This window comes from Mustela nigripes, chromosome 15 (genome assembly GCF_022355385.1).
Source record: "Mustela nigripes isolate SB6536 chromosome 15, MUSNIG.SB6536, whole genome shotgun sequence".
Classification (NCBI taxonomy): Eukaryota; Metazoa; Chordata; class Mammalia; order Carnivora; family Mustelidae; genus Mustela; species Mustela nigripes.
In genome coordinates, this window is record NC_081571.1 from 8,159,390 (window position 1) to 8,176,347 (window position 16,958).

The window sequence follows — 16,958 nt, forward strand, 5'->3', positions numbered from 1 at the left end:
TGGCTCTTTGCTTCCCTGGAGGCCTCTCCATGTCTAGAAACCTGGGCACAAAATAGGCTCTTAATGGCTAAGGGTTAGTTGAAGGATTTTTTTCTTTGCTCTGTATTTCTGTGTAAACATCTATCTTGGCAACCTTTAATCTTTGCTAGCCCGATTAGAGATGAGAATGGCGAAGTATATTCTAGCCTGACCCCAAGCCCACCCTCCCCTCCCCTAGTTGGTTATGGATTCTGCACAATTTGGGGGAGCCTTCTGGCCCGTTGTATGTGCTGAGGGCTCCTCCTCGCTCATCCTTCAGTGTGGTCTCCTGCAAAAATGGAACTTTTTCTACACCTTTTGCTTATTTATTTAGTGTTATTTTAAAAATCTGTATCTATATAATAAAGTATGCCACTGGCTTTACTGACTGGAGACTGTCATTTAGTAAATATTCCCAGTTTTAAATGTGCTAACAGTGTTGCACATAAGCATGAAATTTCTCCCTAAATAGCAGAGGATTTGTATACAGCTGCTCTTTACACTCACATAGCTCTCTCTGTATTCCCAACTCCTACTGATTCAAGCAAAATTGAGGAGGTCCCATTGACAGGTGCTTTCCAGAACCTGCCTGTGGTGGCTCAGCAGCAGCCTGGGGACTGTGGGTGGCAGCCAGTCTTAGTGCTTCATGTATAGTCTTTTTACTTCAGTAGGTACTAGTGGGTAGCCCAAGATCGCATTTTCTTTATGTGGCTACAACCTTCCAAGTGCCGTGTTACTCCCTCACACAGCCTACGGCTGCCATACATGGATTTGGAATTTTTTTTTTTTTTTTTTTTTTTTTTTTACTGTTTCATTTGTTGTTTGCAGAAGTTAAACACAGTCTGGGCACATTTTCATTCCTCTAAGAGTCAAGAACATTTCAGGAGTAAGTGCAGTGGCTGTATTATTGAAATATTATAGGCAAATCTTTAAGTCCCAGCAGGAAATTAACTAGGATTAGTATGTTCATTTTTTATTTTAACCTGGCATCTATAAGGGGTTCTTCAAAAAGGAAACATATGTTTTGTAAGAAACTGGTTTTATCCTTCAGCAAATAAATTGTTCAGGAATGGAAAAGACTTTACATTACTTCTGCTATGCTTTCTGTGATGACGTAACAGACACCAGCAGTTGTCACTGTGAGCCAAATGTAGATCTTGGGTTTGCAGCTGGTAGTTTATCTTTCTGTGTGAGATCAATAGCACTCTATTTTTGTTTGCTAAAATTTATCTGATATCCCTAACCACGTAGTTCATTAAAAACTCTGCAAATTTTAATTGTCTCGAGATTATCTTCTGCAGTAGTTTCTTTTTAAATTTATAAACTTGGCCATCATTGTGTTTGGTCTGGGTACTTTATTATAACTCCAGGAACCAAGATTTAGAAAATAGTGCAGTGGCTATATCATTGATACAATGAAAGTTAAAAATTTAAATCCCAAAAGGTCAGACAATTAATTAAGCTGAAGTGGTTGTGTTCATAGTAAAATTATTTCTAGTTATTGTGATACCAGCCGTGGCAGTGATTCACTGTGTCTCCAAAGTACACAGTGACTCCCAGAGATCTAGTCTGGACAAATGTGTGACAAGCAACTGTTCCATGGAATTACGGAGGGTCATTTTATACAGCAGCTGACTGATCACTTACAAATGCTGATTTTGCTTTCTTCTTGCAAGAGGGTCACACTGAGAAATTGTTTTCTTATAGAAAAAGGGTTATCTACTTTAAAATTCCACTTTTTGAAAAATTATATTTTATTTATTTATTTGACAGAACGAGCGAGAGAGAGACAGCGAGAAAGGGAATACAAGCGGGGGGAGTGAGAGAGGGAGAAGCAGACTTCCTGCTGAGCAAAAAGCCCAAAGCAGGGCTCTATCACAGGACCCTGGGACCATGACTCAAGCCGAAGGCAGATGCCTAACAAATGAACCACCCAGGAGCCCCAGAATTCCACATTTTTTAAAAAATTGCAAAAAAAAAATTAAGATTCATAGTCAAGATTGGAATAGCAGTGCTTCCTAAACATACACATTATTTTTGAGATCTTGTATACAGCTATTCAGGAATATATGTATTTAGCATGTAAAAGGATTCCTAGTGCTGAAATCAAAATACTAGTTTTTTGAAAGAAAATTAAGTAAGCCTAGTAGCTTTGCTATGTAATATCCTTCATGAAAAGGAGAGTACATATTTTCAGGGAATTTTTTGACCTCAGTGACTTGAGCTTACTCACAACTGTTAGTCAACTCATCTTGTGATAAATGGCAGTGAGGCTATGTGAATAAAGAGTCGCACTCTCTTTTTTCCAATAAATGACACTTGCTCATGAATAGCTGCTGCCAGTTTTTTTCCCTATTCCCCACCTCCTAATCGCTCTTCTCACACTGCCTAGGATGCCTTTTCAGGAAAATGTACATCTTTTAGAGATGTGAGATGTACAAATCAGAAGTTGAAAAATAGGATATCGCAGCTCTCCTGTAGAGAGGGTCTTGGGGCTCTTTTGTGTACACAGTGTTTTCAGGTTATCAGCCTACACAGGGATGGCCCCCATGTACTACTTGCATTATTCCACCTCGCTTACTCGTATGTCTTAAAATCCCAGCAGACAAATTCATTTAATTTGTAAGCATTAGAAAATACTCAACACCATTAGCCATCTGGGAAATGCAAATGCAGACTACCAGATCCAACAGGGCACACCCATGGGAGTGGCTAGAATCACACAGACTGATGGTGCTGGTGTTGACAAGGATGAGGACCAACCAGGACCGGTAAGAAACCAAAATGCCACAGCTACATCCCTTTGTTAGAAAGAGCCTCGCTGTCTCTGTGAAGTTAGACTTCCACTTGCTCTGCGTGTCTGGGGGCGGGGCATGACAAAGTAATTCCAATCTTAGGTATCTCCCCAGGAAAGGATAGGAGCATATGTCCGTGGAAAGACCAGTATACAAATATTTATAGAATTATTCATAATATCCTAAAACCAGAAATAACCAGATGTGCAATAATGGGTGAATGAATTAAACAGATTGTGGTATATTCATACAGTGAATTATCACTCAGGAACAAAAAGGAATTGATAAGCACAGAAATACCAAGCCTTAGGCTAAGTGAATAGGCCAGACACAAAAGACTGTAAAGTCTGATTCTATTTATATGGCATTCTAGAAAAGGCAGAACTACAGTGACCCGAGTGAACCGATGATTGCCAGGGACTGGGTGAGGGGGATGGGGTTGCATGCAGGATGGCAGGAGGGAGTGTTTTGTGGTGATGGAAATGTTCTGTGTCTTGGTTACACAGGAGGTTACAGGACTGCACACCTTTGCCTAAACTCATTGAACTGTGTATTGAAAATGACTCAGCTTTATTGTGTGTTAATTTTAACTCAATGAAGATGATTAACCAAAGCATAACTTCTGTAGAGTTTATATGTTACTGAGAGAATTCAGTAAATTGGGAAATCTGCAAAGATAAATAATTTTTTAAATCAGAAATAGAAACATTCTGTGGGAGGTGGAATGGCTAGTGTAGAGAATGCCTGATAGGGTGACAGTGGAAGGTGACCTGAGAGTACAAGACAGGTGTTTGGTGGCACCAGTTTATCTCTTAAAAAGGTTTGCTCCATGGCTGTGAGATAGCATCCCATCTTCCTTGAAATTATTAAGTATCATAGGAAATCCTTGAAGCATTACACATTTAACAGAGATTCCTCTTACTTTTTAATGAACTTTAGAGATATTCATAGATTAGAACAAAGCAAAATCTAGAGCAAAAAGATACCAGCTCCACTGGTACCAGCAGCTGTCTGTAGGGGCCATGAAGAATTCTCTTGTTTTCAGCCTCCACCTCCTTTATTTGCCTCTTATAGGTTTGGTGGATTTTTGCTCTGTCTTTAGCTTTACAAATGTTTGAGTCCACTAGTATTTATAAATACAAAAGTATTGAGAGTGTTAATGCTGTCAGGAAAGAGGTGTGATTGTACTGGAAAGGAAAATGATACTGCAAAAATGAAAGTGGCCTGAATAAGGAGAATGGCGCTGTGGCTAGTCTGGGAGCCTGGACGCTGGGGATGATGGGAGGAATGGTAGAACGTAGTGGTCAGAGAAGGCACATCTGGCAGTTGGCAAGGGACAAGAAAAAGAGAGGCTGGAACGGAAGAACAACAAAACCATTTTGAACCCATGGATGAGCATGATGGTTAGATACTCATTAGCCCGAGGTTAATTCAGGAGAAGGGACTTTGCTCGTGAAGGCCAAGTAAGATTTGGCTGAATTGCCGCTCATGAAACTTGAACTGTCCGGCTTTCAGCATCATCAGCTCTGAACCTGTTGGAATTTGCAGAACATCAAAGTGGGGTCGGAGGCAGCTGCTGCTAGCTCAGCGTCTAAGAAATTCCTTTTGACACTGCCAAGCTCGTAGAGGGAGAGGATCACCTGCCTGACAGATCTCAGTGTTGCTGGAGTGGTTTCATTTTGAGGAGAGATTCCTGCTACCTACCGATTGGTAAACAGGCATCCAGATTCTAGAAATCTTCATCTTTCCCAGTTATTAAATCTGGAGTAACTCACTGTAGAACCATCTTGAGGATCCCATCTGTGCGAAAGTTGAGCAGGTTGAACTTTACTTCTCGTGAACCTCTAGTCTGTGAGCAGATGAACAACCATTTCCCAAGCTCAAGGGTGGCACTGTCTATGGTGTTTACATGATTTTGTTTAAAAAGCTGGGAATGCCGAGGCAGTTGCTGAGCTTGCTGGTAAAAGATGCAGGGTTCCCGTACAGCACAAGCAAGGGAGAGGTGGCTGTGGAACAGTCTAGAGTTGCACCTTGCTCACTTTGGCTGTAAATCGTGTTTTTAATTGTGAAGGAAAATAAAATTGTAGGACACATATGAATACCTGGAAAAACATTTTTTTTTATTAACACCTAATAGGGAAATTCTAATGAAGGATTTTGGAATGTTCTGTATCTTTCTGGGAATGAAACCCCTGGTCCCAACTCCCTATGCCCCTCATAACAGCTAAGTCCATTGTAACTTGCAGTAATTGGTTTTTTATTAAAATAAGAGACTGCAGTATAAATTTTAGCGATGAGGCTAAATAGGCATTAACAGGCCCTGGGATCCAACCACAATTTGTAACATCGTTCCTTTGGGAAAATAGATTCTAAGAGCCCAATAACTAACTTACAAATAGACTTTTGAATCATAGTCCATTGGAGAATAAGGAACTGTTTGTGATAGTAATACCTTCGATTGGCTTGCTTGAGAACTACACAGAAGGGACCTATATTCTGCCACACATGTGTAGTGAACCCAGCTAGTCTGGGTTGGATCAAAGATTATTGCTGAGTGGGCACTGGAAGCCCAGGAATTAAAACTGAAGTAGAGGCTGGAGACAAGTCAGGGGTGCAGTTAAGAGGATGGATCTGCAGAGGTTTTAATGGTGAGGGAGGTGTTCAGTCTTACAGGCAAAGGTGTGATTCTGTGCAGATGATGCGAGAGGAGAACAGGACAATCCAGGTAGGAACGGAGGGGAGGAGTAGAGAGCATTGCAAGCAAAAGGAATAGGATATGAGGAAGAAGAAGGATCAACCACAAAACAGACTCTTAACTATAGAGAACAAACTGAGGGTTGCTGGATGGGGGGTGGGGGGTGGGGGATAGGTGATGGGGTCAAGGAGGGCACTCGTGATGAGCACTGGCTGTTGTATGGAAGTGATGAATCGTTGGCTTCTACACCTGAAATTAATATTACACTGTATGTTAACTAACTGGAATTTAAATTAAAAAATTGGGGGAAAAAAAAGAAGGAAAGGAAAATGTAATGCAAAATGTACCAGGAAGTGGGATGGCCCACGTAGCAACTTAGTAATGTTTCATGTTCTCTGTGCAACCGGATAGCATGACTGTGTTTCTAACAGCTGACGGGTCAGCACAGCTTCGGGACATCATTTCATTCCATGGGTATCTCGCGCTCTAAGATGCCTTGTGCTGTCCACCCCCCTCCCCACATGCTAGCAACCTTCTCTTCCATGTTTAGTACTACACATGTAACTGTCTGCAGTTACTACATTTTATTAGACAGTAAACTTGAGCGCGGTTGTTGCACACTCTGTGTGCTCTCACGTTGTTGTGGTCACGTGGTCTCAAGCCTCATGTTTTAATCTCCATATCCACTATGCCAAGAGTAGTCATGCCGTATGACAAGTGGGCTCGAGGAGTTGTCTTTTGTCTTTGCTCAGTCCGCTCTACCAAAAACACCATAGACCAGGTGGCTTCCAGAAATTGATTCCTTGTGGTTCTGATAGCTGGGAAGTCTGAGATCAAGGTGCCATCAGGTCCACTGTCTGACAAGGGCTCTCTCTTCCTGGTTTATGGACTGGCTGTGTTTCTGCTGAATCCTTCTGTGGCTGGGGGGGGGGGGGTGCAGAGCAGAGTGAGGCGGCGAGAGAGAAAGGGAAGAGAGAAACTCTCTTGTAGCTTCTTATTAAGGGCACTAGAGATATCATATTGTGAGTACTTCCTTGCTGTGATCTAATGACCTCCCAAAAGCCCTGCCTCCAAATACCATCGCACTAGGGATTAGGGTTTCAGTGTCTGAATTTTGGGGGGATATAAAGATTTCATCCATAACACTTTGCGGGTTCAACCTGAAAGTGATTCAACTTAATATCCTCCGTGTTCCCCAGGCCGCTGTGGGCTGTGGCAGCGGAGGCTGTCAGGAAGAGGGGGCCATGTGGGTGACTGTGTCCCTGCCTGCCCATGTTGAAATCCCAGCTCCCTTTCAGGTCCTTCCCTACACAACTGGTGGAATGACTGCCTGGGTGGGAAGGGGAAGATTGTGCATGTCTCAGGAACCACGTTTCTGTCGTTCACAATCTCAGTGCTGGGCACCCTCCCTGCTCGTGCCCCAGAGCCTCACACACCTGACAGATGGGCGGCTGCCAACACTTGGGCTGAGGAAGAAGGGTCCAGTCCGTCTTCCTGAGAGGGCCAGAAATACCCCCAAGTGGAGAAAGTACCCTTCATAATATCACTACTGCTGCATATCTTCATTTGTACTGTGCCCCCTTACAAAAACGCCACAGGTGGGGGGGTTCCGTATCTCAGGGATCTGTATTCTTCAACCTTCCCTCCTTAATTCCACAGCCAGGGGGTGGTAATGGGAGTAAAGGACACTGGGCTAGACTGTGCCTCCACGACTGGCATGTTGGTCACAGACCAGATTGGCCGAGCTTGCCTCATCCTTTTGCGGAAAATATTTCCCAGGAGGTTTTTCTGTCCACCACGCATTGACCCCTGGCAAGCACACACCTCAGAATTGCCCAGACTTGTCTGGGCTCCCCGGTGAGCACACCCAGGAGGCCACACCGGGATTTCCCTGAGTAGGTGGGATTTTTTTTTTCTACCCAGGTTCTAAAGGGCAGGCTGTTTGCACAGATAAGGTAAACATAGATGTTTTGTTTGAGATTCAGAATTATGCAACTAATTAAGAGTGAAAAAGTATAAAGTTTCCTTTATTTTTACTAGAAGTCAGTTTTTCTTTTTAGGACACTCTTCTATCAATTATGCTTCTGTTATTACATTGACAAAGAAGGCATTGTCTGTGATGACATTTATCCACCGCCTGAAGTAGCACCACTGTGTATTTTCCTAGATGTAGGGAATTCTTCATGCATAAATAGTAACCAGAGGAATAATGGGCTTCATTGAGCGCTTATTATGTGCCCAGCCCAGTGTTAAGCAGGTGGCACCGATTAGCTCATTTGTTCATAACAAAAAGTGCAATGAGGTACCTATTCTTAGCTCTGTTTTACACTTAAGACTTGCTGTTTAAAGAGGCTGAGTAATTTGCCCAAGGTCCTAGAGGTAATAAGTAGAGAGTTGGGACCAGACTCTGGGCCATCTGAGTATAGAACAGGGCTCTAGACCATAGTTATGCCTCAAATACGTCTTTCTCTTAAGTGTTGTCTCAAGTCTCTTGTTGAGAATGAAAACTGAGCATTAAGGCAATAGAACTTATGCCTCCCTTTGTGATAGTAGCAGGTCCTCAGTTTAACTAGAGGTAGAAAGATTCCTGTCCATTTGACATATTTCTTTAAAACGGTAATTTATGTGATCAGGTGGATAAATTATATGTAAATTTTGTTTAATAGCCAAAGGACAGTTGTCCAGACAGAATAATTTCAGCAGACTTTTGTGCTCCCCTCATTAACTTAAACCATATTTTTTATTAAGAGCTAAAAATTTCACTCTTAAATTTGAACCAGATATACTAGTCATAATCATAAACCCACTTGGAAGTCAGACATACTATTTTTTTTTTTTAAATCCAAAGAATAATTCTGTGCTTTAATTGTGTCCGATTAAGACATCACACCGAGGTACTTGCTTTACTGGTAGTAATGTCTTAAAAGATACTGTTTTAAAATGTTTAATTTGAGTAGATATTTTCTGTAACATGAAAAAACTGATCAGTTTGTGTCTTCTTCTGATGACCCAAGGGGAGAAGTGGTTTAATCTGAAGATCAGCAGAGGATAGAAATTAATCTTTTGTGTATATCCCCTAATACTGTTTGGAGGCTTTAAAGATTATCTGTGCAAACTGAGAAATGTTTGCCATTTAAATTTTAGCAACTTTATCTTTTGAGAAAAAAAAACAACACCATCACACATCTGTGTATATGGAGTTTCCTGCTCAGGAAGCACCAAGAATAATATGTATGTAGTATAAAGGAGGAGGGAGAAAACGCCATAAGAACCTTAGTAATTAAATTTCCAATGGAGAAGAATTTGGATGTTCTAGTTCAGCCTAGACTGCAACCAGAGTAGGTTATTGTAAATATCAAATGTAAAAAACATTAATGGGGATGTTTTTACCCGTAACAGACCTGCCAGGCAGTTCGATGGAATGTTAATGTGCATTTATATATATTCACATGAAATTGAACTCTGTGTTTAACATTAGAATGGGCATGTTCTCACTTTAAGGAACTTTGGATTTTTTTCTTAAGTTCTGTTTTTTGATGTACTGAACACATAATAACATGACCCCTCCCCCACAACTCTTGTTTCAGGCAACAAGGGCAGCCATTACACAGCACTGCACTGACCTTGGCAATCTGTTGGGCAAGGAGAATGACGTGGCCCTCATCATCGATGGCCATACCCTGAAGTACGCGCTCTCCTTTGAAGTCAGAAGAAGCTTCCTGGACTTGGCGCTCTCCTGTAAAGCGGTCATATGCTGCAGGTAGGCATGTGCAGGCTGTGGGGGGGTTCACATTCCCACATGGCTGTCTCCTGTGTTTTTATTTAAAAAGACAATGCATGGAAGTTATAAGGGTAAAGTTTCATTTAAAAAACAAGCAAAATAAAAATAGTAGTTGAACTGTCCATTCACAGATTTGAGAGCAAGCAGTTAGTGGTTTTTACAGTTTCGTTTCTTACCTTTCAAGAAGATAAAAGAAGAGCCAGGACCTCTCTCCTGGAAGATTAACTGGAATAAAGCTGCCAGGAGCAAAGGGAAGAGCCCTTTGAACTTGGGTCCTTGGTTCTCCATATCTGAGCTCAACTTCCAAGACCTGTGGGATACACAGTGGATATTTCTAGTCATTCAGGAAGGAGCTTTGGCTGGATCTGTGCTATACCAATTTTGGGGTTAGGATCTGACCAGACAACTTTGTTGGGTTTTGTTTTTTAAGTTTTTATTTTAATTTCAGCTACTTAATATACAATGTTACATTAGTTTCAGGTGAAGAACATTTGTTGTTTTTTCATGAAATCTGGGAAGGTTTTTGAGGGTGGGCATTGCTACATTCCATTGACCCACTGGCTGTGTGAGTTCCGGTTCTAATAGAGATTTGAGAGTCAGAATCATAAAGAAAAAGAAAAAACGACTAGAAAGATGAGCAGCGCCACCAGAACTGCGCAGCAGACAACTTGAAAGGTGTGAGGAGAGCTGCCCATTTAGGAAAGCACTGTGGTTAGGCAGTAACTGGTACATGGTTAAAGGCACAATCCATACCATTGGGTTCATAATCTCATTTGTGCTTGCTCTTATATTTTATGGTTACACAGTTTTTGGACATTGTTTTCTTGGGTATTTTGTCAGAAGTCAGTTATCAGGATGCTTTTAAATTCCTCACTGCATTAATACTTTAGGAAGTCCTGTTGGGGATTCGATCATGGTCTGTTCAGAATAATGGCTGTCACATTGACAAGATGGTCTTGCTGTTTCTGCCTTACTAAAAGTCCCTAGTGACATCATCTGCTGTGCCTCTCTACCCAGGCCTCTCATGACACTGCCTGTTTGGGACGGCCAGTAAGTCTGGGGGAGGGCTGTTAGGGAAGTCTCTCCTTTGTCTCCCCAACCTTGCTCCCCACTCCCAGTGGTTCTTATTTGAGACCAAATGATTGTTGCCATTTCCCCATGAATACATCTCTGTATTCAGAACACTGAACGGTCTTCTCATGATAGTTCTCTCTCATTTTACCCTCCTCTCTTGATCCCTTTTTGGAATTTGGAACATGTCATCAAGGCCAAGGAGAGCTGCGGTGGCGGCTGGTGGAGGCTCCATGGTAGAAAGGAATGGAGCTGTTGTGCTGTGGTTGTAGGGTGTTCAAGGACCTTGGGGGGAAGGAACAAATTCACATGTGTCTGAAGCGGTGAATGAGAACCTGATGTTACCTCTAAGTCGGGAAACTTGGTGCAGCTGAAAGGGACCTGGGATAGTGAGGAATGACCAAAGTATCTGGAAATGAAAGGCTTCCTGGTTTTATGATGGTCTTGGTCTCTTCTTTTTTAACAACTTTATTGAGATATAATTCACATATCATACAATTCACCCAGTTAGAGTATATAGTTCTATGGCTTTCAGGATATTCAGAAAGTTTTGTAACTTACCACTGCAACCAATTTTAGAATATTTTAATCACCCCCAAAAGAATTATTAATCAATCCCCATCGTCCTTCACCCTCCCCAACCTCCCTCAGTACTAAACCACCACAAATCTGCTTGCTCGTCTGTACACATTTACCAATTGGGGACATTTCATATGAATGCAGCTATATAAGATGTGGTCTTTCTCTGATTTCTTTCACTTAGCATAATGTTTTCAAGGTTCAGCCATGTTGTAGAATATATCTGCATCATTCCTTACCAGCTGAATAATATTCCATTGTATGGCTTTACCACTGTTTGTCACCCATCTTGGATTGTTTATGCTTTTTGACCATTATGAATAATGCTGCTATGACAATTCACGTACAAGTTTTTGTATGGACATCTCTTTTCATTTCTCTTGGGTACATACTGAAGAGTAGAAATGCTGGGTCAGCTGCTAAGTCTATGTTTAATATCTTGAAGAACTGTCAGACGGGTTTCCAAAGTGGCTATACCCTTTTATATTCCCACCAGCAGTTTGTGAGTGTTCTAGTTTGTCTGCATCTATCCATTGGTTATTATCCGTCTCTTTCATTGTTTAGCCTAGTGGTTGTAAAGTGGTGTCCCATAGTTTTGATTGCATTTTCCTCATGGTTAATGATGTTGAGCATCTTTTCTTGTGCTTATTGGCCATTTGTATATATTCTTTTTTTTTTTTTTTTTTTTAAGATTTTATTTACTTGAGAAAGAGTGAGAGCTAGAATGAGAGAGAACGTGAGAGCGCACAGAGGGAGAGGGAGAAGCAGATTCCAAACTGAGCAAGGAGCCCTGCTTGGGGCTTGATCCTAGAACCCTTGGATCATGAGCTGAGCTGAAGGCCGATGCTTAACCAACTGAGCCACCCAGGCGCCCCCATTTGTATATATTCTTTGAAGCAATGTCTGTTCAAGTCCATTTTTAAATTGGATTGTTTGTCTTTTTATTATTGAGTTGTATGAGTTCTTTATGTATGCTGAATATATAAGTGTCTTATCAGAAGTACGGTTTACAAATATTTTCTCCCATTCTATTGGCTATCTTTTCATCTTCACGAAAGTACTGTTGACAGCACAAAAGATTTTAATTTTGGTGAAGTCCAATGTATCTGTTTATTCTTTCACTCTGTGCTTTGGTGTCCCGTCTAATGGCTCCCTTTTTTAAGTAGCTGATACTGTACTTTCTTTCCTGGGCCTCATTTGGGCAATTTAGCTCAGGGACATGCAAATGGCAAGAAGGAGAGGCGTTGTGGTGAAACACTCTTTTCTGGTAGTTTCCTGTGTCTGTCTTGTGAAGCTGCTGAGTTGGTCCCTGATTTCTGTGAGGTCCTCAGCCCTGGAGATTGTCACTGTCCCACCCAGAGCCAGAAGTCATGGTGAGGGAGTCCCTCTCCCTGCCAACTGTAAGTTGGTCAAGGGGCCATTACCCTGACTCGTCGGTGAGCAGAAACAAGCAACAAGAAACAACATGGAAAAGTCTGGTAAACTGTAAATCAAAGCAAACATGCTCTCACTTCATGGTTTTTCAAAGGGAAATCAAAACAAGTCCATTTGGATTCTCCAGGGAGAGCAGGAATGCCTTTAAGCCTTTACAGGAACACGTTCTTTGCTTGCCAGGTGCTTGATACTAAAGAAAAACATCTTTTCCCCCTTCTTTCTTTGGCTGGGCTTTGTATGTCACATAAAGCTGTACACTCAAAGACTTCCCAGGAAGGAGTTCAAACTGGAATTGGCACAGAAAGAGGAAATTTCAAATTAAATACTGTTACTGTCTAAAAAATAGAAGCGCTAATTGAAAAAAGGAATCTAGGATAGTGTACTACTTTACCGCTCCGGGAGACATTTCTTGGCTGGTCTCACACTCAAGAATTAAAAAAATAAAATAAAAAATCAACACATACTTTTTTTTTTAAATAAAAACACTCGTGTACTTCAGATGTTGCTTACTATTCACTGAGAATTTAAACCTAAGTTAAATTTAATGTGACTTCAAACATAAGGTTGACCTTAATTCTTACTTTTCATCTTTAAAATACAATCATTGTAAAGGTTACCCTTTTCTCTAATAATAGAAGAAAATAAGTTCTTTCAGAAAATAACTTCAGTGAAATCATGAAGTTCTGTCAGCCATCAATATTGATTCAGAGATTGGTGAATGTTTTATAAAAACTGATAAATACTTCTAAGCTGAAACTGTTTTAGGCAGAAAATGGGGGAAATAATGTAAGAATTTATTAAATAGTTTGCTGACATTAGACTCAAACAATTTAGCTAATTAAAAATTATTATACCCAAATATTTTCCATGTAGTTAAAATCCTAGAAAGGTCATAAAAAGGCCAACAAAACAGGTACAGGTCAGTACTCTCCTGTGGCTTACTGTTATAGCTGCCAGGCATATTGCCACATTATTTGTCGAGGTATAAACTGATTGGCCTAATGACATTTTTGTGGTAGGCTTGATATCTGTCCTGTATGTTCCTGGGGTTCATGGAATAATGAGTAAAGAGTTGGGGCGCCTGGGTGGCTCAGTGGATTAAGCCTCTGCCTTCAGCTCAGGTCATGATCCCAGGTCCTGGGATCGAGCCCCACATCAGGCCCTCTGCTCAGCAGGGAGCCTGCTTCCTCCTCTCTCTCTGCCTGCCTCTCTGCCTACTTGTGATCTCTCTCTCTCTCTCTCTCTCTCTGTGTCAAATAAATAAATAAAATCTTAAAAAAAAAAGAGTATATTGCAGTACTCACCTCTCTTCTACTTCAACGTTTCGTGTGGGCCTCAACTCTTTGAAAGCAGGACCTCAGTGAAGCTAACAGTCCCCAGACTCCATGACCTCCATCTTGCCATATGCAACAGAATCAATTTCTTTATTGATTCCTCCTCAGCAGCTGATGTCAATGGCTACCCCCACACAGGATTCTCTTCTATTTCTGTGGCACTTCTTTTTCCTCCTACGTATATATGATCCTTATGGGATCTTTTCAGCAATCTTTGAAATGTTTTATTTCCAAGGTTTTATCTTTGGCCTTATCACATTCCCACTCATATCTTCTTCTGGGTGCATTCCATTTATTTTCATGGTTTCATTCATCTTCTTTATTACGCGTTTACACTGAATCATCTAGAGAACTTACAATTTGTTTTCTTCAAAAATTTAAATAAGGGATTATACTATGACCCAGCAATCCCACTGCTAGGTGTGTAACCCACAGAATTAAAAATGAGTAATCAAAAAACTTGCATGTTCATGTTCATAGCAGCACTATTCACAATAGCCCAAAGACAGAAACAACCCAAGTGTCCATTAATGGATGAATGGATAAATATAGTGTGGTATATCCATACATTGGGATATTATTTGGATTGGACACAAAGAGGAAAAAGCACAGATACATATGCTACAATATGGATGAAGTTCAGATGTATACCTAGTGGAAGAAGCTGTCACAAAAGATCACATATTACATGATTCTGTTCATAAAATAATCTGAATGAGTAAATCCATACAGACAGAAGGCCGATTAGTGGTTTCCAGGGCCCAAGGGAGGAGGAATGGGAAGTTACTGTTTAATGGGTTCAGGGTTTCCTTCTGGGATGATGGAAATGTTTTGGAAGTAGATAAAGGCGGTGGTTGCACAACATTGTGAATAGACTAGATGCCACTGAGCTGATACAGTTTAAAATGGCCAGTTTTATGTGGTGTGAACTTTATCTTAAAGGAAAAAAAAAACCCAAAAACAAATGAAGGGTTCCATCCTGGGTTGGAGTCCCACACCAGACTCCTTGCTCAGCGGGAAGCTGCTTCTCCCTCTCCCTCTGCCCCTCCCCCTGCTTGTGCTCTCTCTTTCTCTCAGATAAATAAATGAAAAAAAATTAAGATTTTATTTATTTCTTTCTGTGTGAGAGAGATAGCAAGCATGAGTTAGGGGCAGAGGCAGAGGGAGAAGCAGGCTCCCTGCTGAGCAGAGAGCCCCAATGTGGAGCTTGATCCCAGGACCCTGAGATCATGACCTGAGCCAAAGGCAGACGCTTAACTGACTGCCCCATAAATAAAATCTTAAAACAAAACAAAACAACAACAACAAAACTCACAAAAAACAAATGAATAAAAAAGTTCATCCATGTAAATGAATTATTTGTTGAATGAACAAAGCAAGAGGTTGAATGAAAGTCTCATTCATTCAAATGAAATCTTTGTGGAAAGAAACAAAAAGACTCTGATTCCCAGGACAAGTACTTTTTCCCACTGATGTTCTTTTGACAATTTAAATGCGAGATGTATAAACAGAATTAGTAATAATGCCCTTATCTGTGCACTTCCTCTTCCCTTCTGGTTTCCTCCACTAGTTTTCTGAGTTCACTGTCTCAGATGATGATACCATGTACCTCTCAGCTGCCAGAGCCTTTTGGCATGATTTTGGCATGAGTTTGTATTTAAAGAGCCTGTAAGAGACTAAATCATATGAGTGAATTATTATATTGGGTCAGAAATTGCACTCTCTTAATTTGTTGATCCTTGGTAAATATTGTCTTTGTTTTTATAAATGAACAAATTAAGGCCTCAGTAAAATTACGTTGTTTCCCCTGGTAGTAATGGAGGTGATGCCAGTTTCTCCTGGATGTGAGCAGTGCCAGGCTGCGGCAGCTAAATCAGCATCACGGATTTATTACTCTTAGTCCTTCAGTTTCATATGAAGTTTTTGCTTTTAAGCTATTTTTCAAACTGTAGAATTTGGTTAAATCTGTTTAGCATGTAGGATCTTTCTCCAAGAAGTCATGTAGAAAATGTGTAAACCATTTTTTATACATTCAAGAAGGGGTTTTGTTCTCTCTTCGATGTGTCCTTGGAACCACCATCTTTCATGTTTTCACATTTTTCTTTTTTCTCTGAAGTTCTTTAGTTTTGTCAAAATGGAGATAAATTTTATAGGCACAGACTTGGGATGGCAGGGGTGTGGGGGCTGTTTTTGACTTCTTGAGAGCATTCAGAAATTTTAAAAGTTAATGTGTATCATCAGGAAAAGAGTCATGAAAGAATCATCAGGGTTCCCCTTGTGAGGAAGTTGGCTGATGGCCCCACCACAGTTCCCTGCAAACACAGGTGATGCTCACTGTCCCCTGTGCCGCCATATTAGCAGACATGATTTATGTCTGTATGTCTCCAGACAGGAGATGGAGTGGGAGGAAAACATCACAGCAGGGATTTCCACTGGGTGTGCAAATGAAGGGTTTCAGAAGATCTCATTTATTTTCTTGGATGTGTTTTGACTTCTGTCTTTCAGGGCAGATTCAAAGATAAACATGTGTGAGCCTACTATGATATTCTAGAAATGCACTCAAGAGAAGAAAGCAAAGTGAGCACAATGAATGTTTCTAAAAATATTTTGGGTTTATTTTTCTAACTTTAAGAGAGATTTATATTTCTTGTAGAAAAAATTGGAAAATCCAGATAAGCAAGAAGAAAGAAAACAGAATTCACAGTTGCACCAATTAGAGTTCACAACTGTTAGCAATTGGTATTTAAATCTAGATCTTTTTCAGTTAAAACACTTTTTATTGGAAATGGGTTAGCTTAGTCACAATATATGAAATGAAAAGGGTTATAAACCTTTGAAAAGGTTATAAGGGAGCCTGGGTAGTTCAGTTGGTTAAGCATCTAACTCTTGATTTCAGCTCAGGTCATGATCTAGGGTCTAAAGTCATGGGATCAAGCCCCACACTGGTCTCCATGCTCATCAGGGAATCTGCCTGAGAATTCTCTCTTTCCCTCTGCAACCACCACCCGCACAACTCAAGCTCGAGCTCATGCTCTCTCTCTCTCTCTCTCTCAAATAAATCTTGAAATAAAAGGTTATAAAGGTTTAGTGTCTATGTCAAAGAGTAAGGTAAAAAGTTTTTAAAAAGCTTGCTTGTATTCTTATATAAAAACACAATGATTAATCTATTCCTAGTTGTTGAATACTCGGGTTAACAGGTTTTGTTTTTTTTTTTAACTGTTATAAATATCACTGTAATAAGATTTTTATAG

General features: G+C 40.6%; 1 protein-coding gene across 2 annotated transcripts in view; it reads left to right on the forward strand.

Annotated features, from left to right (window-relative positions):
* The window catches only part of LOC132002552 (phospholipid-transporting ATPase IB), a 606,778-nt gene that overhangs the window by 284,797 nt on the left and 305,023 nt on the right, over positions 1 to 16,958 (forward strand). For both annotated transcript variants that reach the window (XM_059377600.1, XM_059377601.1), the window contains one exon: positions 9,096 to 9,268. In XM_059377600.1, coding sequence (XP_059233583.1) covers positions 9,096 to 9,268 — 173 coding nt within the window. The remainder of the gene's footprint in view (positions 1 to 9,095; positions 9,269 to 16,958) is intronic.